General features: G+C 40.5%; 2 protein-coding genes across 4 annotated transcripts in view; one reads left to right on the forward strand and one right to left on the reverse strand.

The window, feature by feature from the left end:
* Positions 1-11,572, forward strand: part of PDZD8 (PDZ domain containing 8) — a 57,428-nt gene extending 45,856 nt beyond the window's left edge. Inside the window, exons 4-5 of the mRNA XM_066355523.1 lie at positions 2,956-3,118; positions 6,388-11,572. Of these exons, the coding sequence (XP_066211620.1) occupies positions 2,956-3,118; positions 6,388-8,591 (2,367 nt within the window). The 3' untranslated portion in view covers positions 8,592-11,572. The remainder of the gene's footprint in view (positions 1-2,955; positions 3,119-6,387) is intronic.
* The window catches only part of SLC18A2 (solute carrier family 18 member A2), a 30,991-nt gene continuing 27,174 nt past the window's right edge, over positions 11,114-14,930 (reverse strand). For all 3 annotated transcript variants that reach the window (XM_066355526.1, XM_066355525.1, XM_066355524.1), the window contains one exon: positions 11,114-14,253. In XM_066355526.1, the coding sequence (XP_066211623.1) occupies positions 14,222-14,253 (32 nt within the window). In that variant the 3' untranslated portion in view covers positions 11,114-14,221. The remainder of the gene's footprint in view (positions 14,254-14,930) is intronic.

Genomic DNA, 14,930 nt, shown 5'->3' on the forward strand with positions numbered 1-14,930 from the left:
GGAACAGGGGAGCACCCAGATTTTTGTAGAACCTAAAAACATCCATTGGCTTCTTATGAGAATGGAAGTTATAAAGATGATTGTTGGAAATGACTGAGAGCCTCCATACTCTATACCTGATTTTGTTATTACACACATTTTGCCTCCACTTTCCTTCCCCCTCCCCTTGTTTCTTTTTTGATAAAGATCTCATGATCAGCAACTCAGAGGACAATGTAATACTGTTTCCTGTTCATTCTTTTTTTTTTTTACTATGCTTTTATTTGTCCATAAGAAATACTAATTTTCTCTCCCTTCTGTTCCTTTTATGGTTCCTTTCCCTTTTATTTGATGTCTTTAGTCTACTGCATAGGGAAACTTTTTAAAGAGATGGAAAATTGTAATTTTGTGGAAAAGTAGATCTTGCCCACCATCAGTATAATCTCTGCTCTTCAGAGGAAAAGCCCATGCGAGCTCATTATCCCTCTAGGGTGTTTGAACTGGCTATTCTCTTACTAAATGTTGATATTAGTCGTCATCTTTGTTTTACTTAATAAGAGTTTTTTAATTGTAAAATTATTTTAGCTTTTCAATTCTGATCCTATAAAAGTAAATTAATATTTGAATGCTATAAGGTAGTTTAAATGTTCTAATGTCCTTAACTGGTGTTTGTTTCATATTTGCCTTATTTCTTTAGCTGTATATTGAGTTCGTTCACAGACTGGTTTATAAACTCCTTTCTTTAGCGAGAGAGAGATATGGAGGGACAGACAGACAGGAAGGGAGAGAGATGAGAGGCATCAACTTGTAGTTGTGGCACCTTAGTTGTTCATTGATTGCTTTCTCATATGTGCCTTGACCAGGGGGTTGCAGCCGAGCCATGACCTCTTACTCAAGCCAGTGACCTTGGGCTTCAAGCCAGCGACCTTTGGGTCCTTTTGCATCCCCATTTTTTACTAGTGGTGCTCACTCTTGCTTATAACAACAATAGGAATAAATACTGAACCTTTCATAGTTGTATATCTGTGATAGATATCTCACTTTACCAATTAAGTTCAGAGAAGTTTAACACTTGCCTAAAATTATAGGCAAGGATTGTTGTTGAAATCATGTTTCACTCTTAAATACAATATTTCTGTGTGAGCCTTCTAAAAATAGGGCTTTTATATATTCGTTATCACACATATTTCCCTAATTTCACCTAGTTTTTAGTCTCTTTAAGTGTTCCCAATGTTCCATAAACATCTTTTGTAGCTTTATGTTTATGGATTTGAAAGTATGTTCTTAAGGGCTTTTGTTAACTGGTAACACTTATAACAGTATAAAGTTGTTACTTACAATATCTTAAGGCAAGAATTAGACAAATGTTTTCTGGGTTTTTTTAAAAAGATTTTATTTATTGATTTTACAGAGAGAGGAGAGAGGGGGTAGGGGAGCATGAAATATCCTCATAGTTGCTTCACTTTAGTTGTTCATTGATTGTTTGTTGTATGTACCTTGACCAGGCAAGCTTAGGGCTTTGAACCTGTGACCTCAGCATTCCAGGTTGATGTCTAGATCAGGCTAGACTAATGTTTTTGAAGATTTAAACACAAATAATGTTGTCTGGAAGGGTCCTTTTTGTTTTTTATAAACTTATACATGATCAAAAACTTGATTTTATCCCCCCCCCCCTTCATTTTCTTTGAGAGAAAAAGAGGGAGGGAGGAGAGAGAGTGAGAAGCATCAACTCATAGTTGCTTCACTTTAGTTGTTCATTGATTGCTTCTCATAGTTGCCTTGATTAGGGCTAGAGGGGGTGGATCAGGCTAAACCAGTGACCTGTAGCTCAAGTCAGAGACCTTGGGATCATGTTGATGAGCCTGCACTTAAGCCAGCGCCCTCAGGTCAGCATCTTGTGTCGATGCTATCTATATCCACTGTGCCACCACTGGTCAGGCTCTCATTTCTTGAGCATAATGTGATTAAGATTTTCCTTAATATAAAAGCAACTTTACAAAATCTATTAACACCAATATTAAAGAACAACTTCCAATAAGGGCTTTTTTACCCACCAACATCATTAGGTTAGGAGAACTGAATTTCTGGCTTTTAAGTGGGATTTATATATTAAGCAATACAGACAGTGATATATTTGGTTATTAGCCATTTATTTGGCAAAGTCCCTCATGGATATCTTGAAGAACAGAACTAAGAAACTTAAGCTGAATGATAATACAATTAGACTGATAATGGAATTTAGCTCAATGAACACAGATTGAATTCTTGCCATCTAGAAGGATGTGGCATTCTATCCTTTGATTTGAATGCGGACAGAAAACGTGTTGTTTTTTTAAATCACAGATAATATAATTTGGGATACATACTCCTCATAAATTGAATGACATTCATTTAGAAAACAAAATGATCTTTATGAGTTATTACAGGATAACTCATTAACAAGATAATTTTTAATAAACATAATTGTAAATGTTTTTCCTTTGTCACCTCCCACAAAAAGATTTAATAATACACCATAAGAAATGGAGGTTCCAACCTATTTCTAATGATGTAGAAGATTTTTCCCATTATGTTTCCAAATTGCAAGATTCAGAATTATCTTCATAATGGGATCTCAACTTTGTGACACACACACACACACACACACGATATTGACTGTGAAGTTCTAGATAATACGATTAGTTTTTATTTTGCATTCTGCTTATTCGCAAATTTTCCACAGTAAACACAGTGTTATCCTAATAAGACACACTGAAGAAGTGTTTGATTGTTTTGATGGTCCAGATACGCAGTCAGAGCATGTTAACTCATATGATCACAATAAAGATCTTTTTCCTTCTTTATTTGTCTGCAATTAAGTCACCATGGTACAAAAATCAGCATCAACTGTACTGTTTTGTTCTCAGTGTGTTAATGTTTTCTCACTCCACTATTATGAATCTATTAATGTCTTTGTTTTTTTCTTTTTTATTAAAGGTTGAATTAATTAAGGGGAATTTACAAAGCGTTGGACTTACACTTCGTCTTGTCCAGTCGACTGACGGGTATGCTGGGCACGTTGTCATTGAGACTGTGGCCCCAAACTCACCTGCCGCAGTTGCTGATCTTCAGCGAGGAGATCGGCTGATTGCTATTGGAGGTAATTATGCTGATGTGAAGTATACATGCCATTTACAGAGACAGCACAGAGCAGATGTGGGACGTTTCCCATCTTCCTTCTTTATTTTTATAAGCACATGTTACTTTTATAATGGAAAGAAAGTAATAACTTTATTATAAATAAAAGCCAGAAGGAAGCCTTAAATTTTAATTAAAAACATATATACTGTAGACACTTCGGATAGCAAAGCCATAAAATAAACATCATCTGTTACATTTAATGTAAACATGTTATTTTTTCTCGTTTTTAAAATATTCACACATAACCGTGTTTTGGTTTTACCTACAAGATAAAATTAATTTTTTTCTTATGTATTTTTCTGAATGGTTTTTGTTTTTAATTACACAAGTAGTAAATATCTATTATCAAAAATAAATCTAAGCTAAATAAATAAATAAGCCATATAAATGTATGCAGTTAAAAGTATATCTAACATTTGTAAAAAAGTAATATTTGAGATTCCAAGTGTGATATATGAAATTTATGTGATAACATAAATTTTTTATAGCTGTAATTTATTTATATGGGTCTACAGTAATATTTTAAAACTTAGTAATGGGAGATTGGTGACAGTTAAAATGAACAAAATATTTGTTATATTTGAAACTCAGTAATGGAGTTTGTTTTACTGTTTCTTCTACTTTTGCGTGTGTTACAAATACTCCCTAAAGAAAAGGAATCCCGACTTGACCAGCCAGTCCTGGGAAGCACAGTGGCCATTTCCACGTGGCTCCTGGTGACTGGGGGAGAGAGAGGGCGGTGCTAAGTCACAAAGAACGCGTTTAGATTGAGTTGAAGTTTTTGTCACCACAGATCATCAGATGGACTTAGTTTTCATTTACACATTTGTGAGACTACAACTTTGCTGGGACAGTATTGAGAGAGAGACGTAGAGGTTAAGGCTGGTGAATCTTGAAGAGCCATGTTAGAAGTCTGGATTTCAGTGTGACGAGTTTATGGGCCAAAGGTTTTCGAGCCTGAGTTTTAGGAAAATTGGGGAGCAGTATGTTGGGTGATTAAAATAGGGAAGATGTGAGTGAGGGATCACAGTTAAGAGCCGTTTATCCCTGTAGGTGAAGCCAGTGACCCGGAGGGTCTGAAGGGGAGATGCAAATGGACTGGGGCTCTGACAGAATGGACAGCTGAGTAGGGCGTCAGTGATCTCTGGGATCCCTCACAGGTTAACTGAGAGGGTGGCAAGCTGAGTCACAGAGCAGTGAGGACAGGAGCATGGGAAGGCAGAGAGCGTTTCTGAGGACAGGAGCATGGGAAGGCAGAGAGCGTTTCTGACTGCACTGATTTTGCACTATCAGGAAACACCCAGGAAGGAGCTGAGAATGTAGGACAGGAGGGGAAATGAAGGAAAAGTTGACATCTGAAACTGCTGAAGCTGATGTAACCCTGGAAGGGAGCAGAGGGGCAGAGAAGCTATGGCGGACCAGGGAATGCTTGCACACAGGGGCCGGCACTGCTGCAGAAGATTGAGGGGAAGAGATCTGGATCGAATCAGTACAGTGTCATGAAAGTGGTTTTAGAGCAGGAGGAAGAAGGGAATAAAAACAGGAGCAAGGATAATGACAGAGCAAAGTGCAGCAGGAGGTGGTGGGGGAGGGGAGGGTGAAATTTGAAGTACTGTACAAGGAAAGGGGTCCTCCCTCCTCTGAGATGGGTTAGCACTAAAAATGATTGGCAGGGAGAAAAGATGGCTTCTTGTTGATCTTTTCAGAAAATGAGGTGATGTCGCCTGCAAAGTAAAAGAGCAGGAAGGGTGGGCTTCAGGGGACAGGGGAGGTTTGAAGCTGGTGTTTTAGAGACTCAGTTGTTTAGGGACCACTCTGCGGCGTGCTGAGGCAGCACTGAGCGCCCGGCTGAAGATGGAGAGCCTAACTCGGTGCTGGGTCAGACGGTCATCTCAGGGCCAGGAAAGGGAGGCGGCAGGCTAGCAGAGCTGGGGAAGCACACAGACGGGCAGGGGTGGAAGAGCAAAGGACCAGGGCGCAAGGATTGGGAATCGTGCTGTGAACATCATGGAAAGTCATGAGACGGGGGTCAGGGAGAAAAGCAAGTGATAGCAGAAGAACTAGCTGGACCATGAGGGCAAAGGAGGAATGACGAGGTCTGGAAATCCTCGGAGCAGCTTCAGTTAGCAGATGGGATATTCAGAGGGGGAAAGGAGGAGTTGTGACCAGGGATTAACTTCCAAGTGAGAGATCTTTGCTGTGGACAAGTTCCAAGCGATGACCAGGTCTACAGCATGGTCTTACCTGGGCAGCCGAGTAGGAGAGGATATAGGCTGAGGAACTGAGGTCAGGTTATTAGATGGGGCTGATGTTACTTTGATTTATTTAGGATGGCCCTAAGACCTTTGGAAAGCAAAGACCCGTCTCACCTTTCTCTGAGTCCTACAGAGAGGGCTAGCGTGGGTAAGTACTGTTTTGGGGAGGGTAGGGAAAGGACAGGAAACAGAGCCGGAAGTGACGCACACGAGGTCTCTAGGAGAATACACTAGGAGCTGCGGCTTCGAGCGCCTCGGGGAAGAAGAGTGTTGCTAGGAGACAGGTGGAAGGGACAGTTTGCAGTCTATGTCTTGTGTACCTTTTGAATTTTGAGCTATGTTAATATAGCACCCATAACGTGAAAACTTTAGATATTATCAATATAGATGCAGATGTAACCAACTTGTTTAACTTTAAAGCAGCATATGCCTTCCTAATATTCTTTCTGGTTCTGAAAAGGATTGGTTTAATGGGTAAAGCTAATAAAAGAGTCTGTGAAGGAGCACGTTATTTATACTGTAGTACTTTGCTAAGTTTATTTCAAGCATCAGTCTCTTAATTTGGGCCAGTTGCTGTAACCCCTGGTATATATTAGGATTTCCTGAAGTAGAATCAGTTTCCCATCATTTTAAGTCTGGTTCATCCATTAATAAAATCTTCACGCTGCTCACTTAAATGGAGAAAGGATGTCATTTAAACCTAGGGAGGAATGGGAGCACTCAGGAGTTAGCACCTTAGCACCTCTGTGAGGATTCTGTCACCACCTGGTTTGAGGAGGTGACTATTTGTGGACGTCAGTGCATTCAGGGGTTGAGTGTCAGTGCTCTTATTGTTCCAGAAGCTACGTGTGTAATTTAGAGGTTTGCCTATTACTTTTTTGTTAAAATATTAAGAATTAATGGCAATTATATTTAGCAATTTCTTTTACTCTTATTACAGTAATTTGTTTTCCCTTTTAAAATCTTAAAACAGGTGTGAAAATCACATCTACACTGCAAGTGCTGAAGCTTATCAAGCAAGCTGGGGACCGAGTCCTGGTGTTTTATGAGCGGCCCGTTGGCCAGAGCAGTCAAGGTGCGGTTCTGCAGGAGAATTTTGGACAGCTGGAAGAAAACTTCCTGCCGAGCTCATGCCAACCCAGTTACGAAGAGGAAACACCTGGGCTGGCAGCAGACACTGAAAACAGAGACCTGGACTCGGAGTTTGAAGACTTGGCCAGTGATGTCAGAGCCCAGACTGAGCTCAGGGATGAGGTCCAGTTGGCAGGCCATAGTCCCAAACGCACCCCAACAGCACTTTCTGTGAGACCCCTTGGAACAGTGTCACCAGTTTTAAACCGTAAATTAGTCGCAGGAAGTCAGCCACCCCCACCAAAACTTCCATCCAAAGATGGAAACAAACCCTTAGCCCTAAAACCTGAGGTAACAGACCCAGCACAAGTGTCAAAACCCACCCAGGGATCCACTTTCAAACCACCCGTGCCACCACGACCGCAACTGAAAGTCCCCTTGCCTTCCGCCGATGCCCCAGGGCAGGCGGAACCCGACCTCCTCGCTGAAAAGCCAGAAAAGGTGCCGCCGCCGCCTCTTGCTGCAGATAAACCCGCCGAGAAGCAAGCGAAAGGCGTGGATCCCGTAGACGACGGAGCTGCACCTAAGCCGTTTTCAGCAAAGCAAGACGTGGCAAAGGACTTGACCTCAGAGAATTCCTGCCCCCCTAAGGACAGCTCAGATGACCCTCGAACGTGGGAATCTTCCGAAATCCCCTATCGTAATAAGCTAGGGAAATGGACAAGGAGCAGAGCAACCTGTGTCTTTGACATAGAAGCCGGCCACAGATACCTGAACATTGCACTGTGGTGCAGGGATCCTTTTAAGTTAGGGGGGCTCATCTGTTTGGGGCACGTTAGCCTAAAACTGGAAGAGGTGGCTCTGGGCTGCCTGGCTACGTCAAACATGGAGTACCTTTCGAAGTTCAGGCTGGAAGCGCCAGCACCCAAAGCCATGGTCACGAGAACTGCACTCCGCAATCTGAGCATGCAGAAAGGATTCAACGACAAATTTTGCTTTGGTGACATTACTGTTCACTTCAAATATTTGAAAGAAGGAGAACCGGACCACCATACAGTTACTAACTTGGAGAAAGAAAAAGAATTTCATTTGGTCGAAGAGGTCTCTGCCTTACCAAAAGAGGAGCACTTGGTTGGACAGATGGGTTTAACAGAAAACAAACACAGTTTCCAGGATACTCAGTTCCAGAACCCCACTTGGTGTGATTACTGCAAGAAAAAAGTCTGGACGAAAGCTGCTTCCCAGTGTATGTTCTGTGCTTATGTCTGCCATAAAAAGTGCCAGGAGAAGTGTCTCGCCGAGACACCTCTTTGTGGAGCCACTGATAGGCGGATAGAGCGGACCCTGAAAAGCCTCAGGCTGGAAGGACAGGAAGCCCTCCTGGGCCTGCCCGCTCGTGCTGACGCTGAAACGAGCAAGTCCGCCAATAAGACAACGGGCTTGACAAGGCATATTATCAACACTAGCTCTCGCTTGCTAAACTTGCGGCAGGTGTCTAAAACTCGCCTCTCCGAACCAGGAACTGATCTCGTAGAACCGTCACCAAAACACACCCCCAACACGTCAGACAATGAAGGCAGTGACACAGAGGTGTGCGGTCCGCACAGTCCTTCCAAACGGGGGAACAGCACAGGGATCAAGCTGGTGAGGAAGGAGGGCGGGCTAGACGACAGCGTCTTCATCGCGGTGAAAGAGATTGGCCGGGACCTGTACCGGGGCCTGCCCACGGAGGAGCGCATCCTGAAACTCGAGTTCATGCTGGACAAGCTGCAGAACGAAATCGATCAGGAGTTGGAGCACAACAACTCCCTTGTTAGAGAAGAGAAGGAGACAGCCGATGCAAGGAAAAAATCCCTTCTTTCTGCCGCTTTGGCTAAATCAGGGGAACGGCTGCAAGCTTTGACACTCCTTATGATCCACTACAGAGCAGGCATTGAAGATATCGAATCTTTAGAAAGTCTGTCCTTAGACCAGCACCCCAAAAAAATCAGCAAGTACGCAGACGATACGGAAGAAGACCTTGATAACGAAATAACCCAACTGATAGATTCTCAGCCATTCAGCAGCCTATCAGATGACTTGTTTGGCCCATCTGAGTCTGTGTAATCAACAGCGTGTTTGAACTTTCACACGATTGGGGGGAAGTTGCATCTAAAGTACCACAGATATAACCCCGTCTAAACCCTCGCATAATGCACTTTGGCCTGCTTCTCCACAGTTATTTGCCTGTGTTAAGAACAAGAATGAAAAGGTTGTTTTCCAGCAAAAAAAAATGACCAGCTCACTAAATTGGTTGTTTCAAATGGTATTTATAGCTCTGCTTCTTGGGTTTATACTTGGAATTTATTTTTACTAATTTATTTTTAAATTTTTCTAATTACGGAATTATGTAAGCTAACTTTTCGTGCTTATGTATGTGATGTCTCGTTGTACTCTTTTCCTTCCTCTTAGTCTTGAATTAGTGTTAAATAGGATACTGTCCAGGTTCTTGTAATGTTTTTATTTCTATCACGGTTGTGACAGATGGCTGCGCACCCGAACTGACAGCAGCAGTCCTTGAGGGAACAGGTTCTGAATTTTACTTTGTCTTATGAAGTCCGTCATCTGTACTTGCTTGAGATTTTTATTTTGGGGTCCTGGGGGGGGTGCTTTTTTGCTTTGTTTTTGCCAAATGTAACATGAAAGCAGATACTGCACAGCTTCAGTCAGTTCTGCTGATTTTAGTAAAACAAATTTTACATATATTGCTTGCTTTCTATGCCTCTGAAATTTTTTTTCTAAAGTTTTGTGCAGTTGAGGTACAGTAAGGATATAGTGATTAATTTGAAGAGCTTGCAATGAAAAACAGATGTAATGAGTATTAAACGTAGAACACCATCAGTTTGTAGAGAGATAACGAGATTACTAAAATACAGCAACCAGTAGGGTTTTGAAATAGAATCTTTCAAAATGTTGCTTTCCTTTTAAATGGAAGTTCTATACATCTATGGTTATTTTTCATCTTCAGTTCTCCCACAGGAAATAAAGCATGTGTAAGGATAAAATTTCAGAGGACTGTTCTTAAAATGACCATGTTGAGAACTGGTTTTGGCTGTTTTGTTTTAGAAACATTTTCATGGAGAATGTCATGAGGGAGAGGAATCATGTAAAGTAGATTTATTGCTTTGACATCCTACAGGCTTAAAGGAATGGTGATCATTCTGAATGCTTCTGTAGTTCAGACTATCTCCATTTATTTAAAAAATAATAAAATTAAATAAATAGAAATAGACAGTATCAATACATAGGAATTGGGACCAGTTCTTTGAAAATGACTGAGGGAAAACGTGAGCAGTGGGCTCTGTTGGAATATAATAAAAGTTTTGGTCTTTCATATGCCAATTAAAAAATATGTATATGTTTTTCCCTTTTGTAGGTAGCTACTATGAAATTGATATATAGTAAAACTGATATGAATTTAAAACTAGATAGGACAGCTTGTATGGCCTGCAGAAAAAGGCATAGTATAATAGTATGGATTCTGGCCCATATCTGTAGCTCAGGAAGCCATAGAAGAGTTTTAGTTCAAGTTCAAGCACAGAATGAACTGTATAACCATAGGCTAGCCACAAAAGGGCCCCGTGCTGCTGTCGCCCCAGCTTCAAAGAGTTACTCTACCTCACAAGATTGCTGTGAGGCAAACAATAGTACAGCCACTGCTCTGAACAGTAAAGAGCTATTCAAATAAAAGGTGTGGCTTATATGGGTGATAAAAACATTTTTGAGGGTAGAAAAGTTATTCTACTTTTAAAATCAATACTGAATCCTCATTTCTGCTATTAACTGAAGTATTACTAAACAATACTTTCCTAATACTTTTATTGGCCAAGTTAATAACAAAAATATAGCAGTGTATTTTCCCGTTTATTTAAGCATGCTTGCATTTTAAAAGAACACTGCTAGAGAAGTCTTTATACACAGAATTCTCTGAAAGCTAAAATATTGTTGTGTAACATACGCTTGAAACAAGCTGCCCAATGTAATAACCAACTTTCATCTCCTAAAAAACAACTTACCGTTGATAACCTGGAAGGTAGACAGCTTCAAAGTGTCTGGTGTTCACGGATGGCACCGTGGGAGTTTTAGTGACATCCACGCGTACTGCTGAAATATTTGAAAGAGCTATAGAGATAATGCAAAACTTTGGTCTCATAAAAATCTACTCGTGTTTTAAAAATATTTAACTCTGTAGAACTGCAGTTACGGAAAGCTCAGTAATGCTGCTCATGACATTTGTAAAATATACCTTTAATGTAGTACAATGTTTTATATCTCTATATGTTGGGAGAAGCAGTAGAGGCATCCCACTTGAGTGCAAGTGGGAACACTGCAAATAGCCGAGGGGAGAGTAAGGTCTAAGGCTTCAGTGAAAACAGCTGTATTATTATATTACATTCCTGATGTAATCTTGCCGCCATGCTATGTTATCAATAGCTAAAAAATAATAAATAAAAACTATCACAGAAAACAAGAATATCTTCATTTGATGACATCCGGAAAAGCTGATTGCTGCATCTCTATGGAATTATATAGGCTGGTAAAATTTGGCCGTGCCAACAAGCTCAACAGTTCATTTTTGCTCAACAAAATGGCTATTTTGAAATTTTCTCTTAAGCATTAAATTTTGGCTTTACTCTTGTTTCTTTAAGCTTTGAAATATCAGATTTAGGGACTTGCCTCTGCTGCCTACTAGTAATTAGACTATTTAAGGTGTTATTTCCTACACTGGTATTTAATGCCCAGGTTGGAGAATCAAGCTGAGCAACACTCAAGCGCGGTTTGGATTCTGAATTTGTATGCTACATTTTTAAATGTTAAGCCGTCTTTGTTAGCAGAACTATATAGTTGAATACTGTGTGGCCACGTGTGATTCTGGGAAAACAGCTAAAAAATTTGAGGATACTATCAAGTTCTAAATTTAAGTATACCTAAATTTTTTGAAAGGCAATTTGAAAATATTTGGCTCTTACTCATAGTAAGATAATCAAGGTAATAAAATCGTAAGTACCCTAGAAGTGAATAAATTTAAAATCACTTTTATTTTAAAATCTGTTGTCTTTCTTTCTAAATCGAGAGAATAGCTTTCCTTTTAAAAAGTAGGGGGAGGTTCCCCAATCCTTTTTAAGCCATGGGTCCCCTGATTAAAAAGAATCTCTTCACCCCTAAAGGATATTCACACACCATGGGCCTACTGTTTCAAATGGCTACATAGTTATTTTTATCAGCCCTATTGTTCACAGCAATCAGAAAAATAACACAAGGATAGATGCAAGGATAACTGACATATTTCAATTTAAAACCTTTTTCAAAGCTAAATGTATGGTTCAGACTCACCTGGAGTGGATTTTACCGATGCCTGCAAGCAGAGAAGTTTTGAATTAAATACCAACAGTCAAAATCATACATACCTTCTTATGTTTCTGATTCCAACGACAGTGTGTTCAGTTTAGAAAGGAATACAAGTAGGCACAGTAGTGTTCAGAAGATTTATTAAGTAAACTAGCTAAGACACGACTTAGGCAGGTACACTTAACAGTTAAAAGAAAGAACTGAATATTCATCGCTACCTCGTTTCGGTTTTCGTTTTCTGCCAGGTACAAACATGAGAACCACCTCAGCTCTGAAAAGAGCCGTTCAGAGAGCTGTATGTTCTCTGTCCTGACAAACATTTTTTCTTAAAGTCTCTTTTCAGTCTTGGCCCACCCCAGAATAGTAGTCACATCAAAGACCCTACAATCCCCCCCTCCAAATACAACATATTTTTTGCTCCTAAAACAGTTCCCGGAACACTCCACATATCTTTCGCGTTCTCCCTAAGGACCAATAGCAGGCATGCCTTTAACCAAAGGGACGGAAGCCTGGAAGGTAAAATGAAACAGGAATGAAGGATATGGTATTGGGGTGGGAGAACCACAAGCCCACTAAGAACTGATCTGTAGCACATTCTCTTTTAGGGTCCTCCCCTTCGGAAGCAGAGAGCAGCCTGCCTCGGAGCCAGGGGACAGCGCCTCCGGGGCTGCCTTGCACAGTAGCAGACTGGTGTAAGTTGCCCTATGCAAATTGTTTGCTTCCAACCCTGCACTTGACAGCCAGACTTCACAGCAGTCAAAGCCCCGCAGAAAATCATTCATAAAGCGAATGGAAACGGAGTATTAGCTAACTTTCCCAGAGCATCTAAAAGGCTGAAGAGGCCTTGCACTAACATTCTTTGTTCCTTGTCCAAGTTAATGCAGTTTTAACATAAAAGAACTGACATCAGGTAATTTTTGTTTGCAATTACAGAACTACAGAACTGACACATCATGAGATATTCCACACTATGGTCACACTCTGATCATATCTCATACAAAACCTGATGTAAACAGACGGAGTTCACTAACACAGTATTTGCTCTTACACTGAAAAGGCACATCGATGTCATGCTTAGAGAAGCGGCGTTACACAGCACTAGACACAGTAATACATGGACGTTTTTAGATGTTTGGTTTCTTTCCTGCCTGTGAAACAGGGTGTATCCTGACCACCCTATTTCTTTTACCTGTTCTCCTAATATGTTTCGACATCATTTCATTCCTTCATCTTCATTTAAATTTTTCACATTGATGTAAACAACATTCAGAAGTTTAGAAAAGAATAGTTTCGGACAACTCAAAATGAAAATAGATCCCTAGAAAACACTTGGATGATGACCTCCAAACAGGTCAAAGATGGTGTGGTCTGGTTTTGTTTCATGGCATAGCAGCTATTAGCCTTTTAAATTGGTTTTCTAAGACTTGAACTAGATGTTGATATATCTTACCATGCTTAACCTTGACAGTGTAAGATACATCTACCCTCAATTTTCTTTCATCCAGTAAGACAAGTACATGTCTTAAAGGGGAATCTAGCTGTTCATAACTATTTGGGTGCTTTTCTCTGTGTTCAGAACATTGACTTTTTTTTTCCTGGCTTTAATGTCTGCTGCCAATCACATGACATGTAAACATAATTTACATGTTTCTAGGTAGGTGATTACATATATTACTAGTGCCACCTAAGACTTATGGGTAAATCCAAAAGATACCTGACTCAAGTTCTTGTCCTCTGCATTTGAGATAACTAGCTTTTAACTCATGCATATATAAATAATCACAAACTGAATAACAACACTCAGTGTTACTACATAACCATATGCTGTCTTACTTGGCTTTCAGACTTCCTTCGAGTTTCTTGTTGGAAGTGTCTCGGAGATAATGTGTGCTTTAGTTTTAAACACTCATTACCAGTATTCAGAAAAAATATATGATTATTTTTTGCCCAAGTGTTCATGAATGTAAGTTAAAAAATTATATTTGATTTGGATTTAAATATTTATAGATTTACACTATTTCGTCAAAATATATTGTATAATATTTAATAAAATCAAATACATAAAATAAAGTTTTCAAACTTTATATAAACCCCTAGAAAAGCTGCTTTTTCTTTATAAGGCTGTTGGCAATCGATCATAACCATGGAAAAGAAATGTAACCTTTGGTTGTTTCACTCGTTCACCAGGGATGAATGGGACGACTAAGATGGTTCTGGACGAGTCAGTTCACTGGAAACACTGTTTTACACAATTAAATAGTTTGATGACTTGTGAGTCTTAGTCACTTTCCGATTCTTCATCACCTAGTGGATATGACTGGATACTGTTCTGAGTGTACATTTTTGTCTTAATGGGGCAGTTGTGATCCATGAGAATAGCCTGAAAGAGAGCGAAGTGCAGGTGTTAACTTCCTGTTTCAGAAAGATAAGGTGATTTTTAACCTCCTGTTTTTAAGGATTACTGGTGTGTGTAGATGAATGGATGGATGAATAGATAGATTAAGTAGGTAGGTAGTACCACCCACTCTTAACTAGTTAGTCATTTGGTGCAATTGACGAGTCAGTTGCCTGGCCCAGAAAACCTGGGGTTTACACTCAGTGAAACAGGCAGGCAACTAGACTTCGCAGAAGCAGTCTCCACAGTTATTACATGATACCTGCCAGGAGCTGTAAGTCGATTCAGGGGAGCCTGTGAGCTATGAAGAAGGGTGTGCAGGTTAGGGTTAGGAAGAGTTAGACTCTTGGAATTGGGGGTGCGGAGGTCCCTGGAGGTCACCCAATCCAACTTCTGTTGACAGATTTCATTGCAGCAACACTTAAGGACCTGCTCTCCTTGAGGAGGTGAGCCTCGGGTCAGAAACAACCGAGGCTGGGCTGGAACCGTGTCTGCTGTTCTGTGGATCAGGTTCTGATCCCAGCTGTCTTCAGACTGCCCTTACTGTGCTGAAGACCACTGCCACAGCCTCTTCGGTTTCCCTGGACCACCCTCACCTGGCCCTTCGGAAAAAGCACCTCCGAGCTCCTCCCCAACCCCTGCCTGCCCAATGCTGGCTCAAA

This window comes from Saccopteryx leptura, chromosome 13 (assembly GCF_036850995.1).
Source record: "Saccopteryx leptura isolate mSacLep1 chromosome 13, mSacLep1_pri_phased_curated, whole genome shotgun sequence".
NCBI classification, from domain to species: domain Eukaryota; kingdom Metazoa; phylum Chordata; class Mammalia; order Chiroptera; family Emballonuridae; genus Saccopteryx; species Saccopteryx leptura.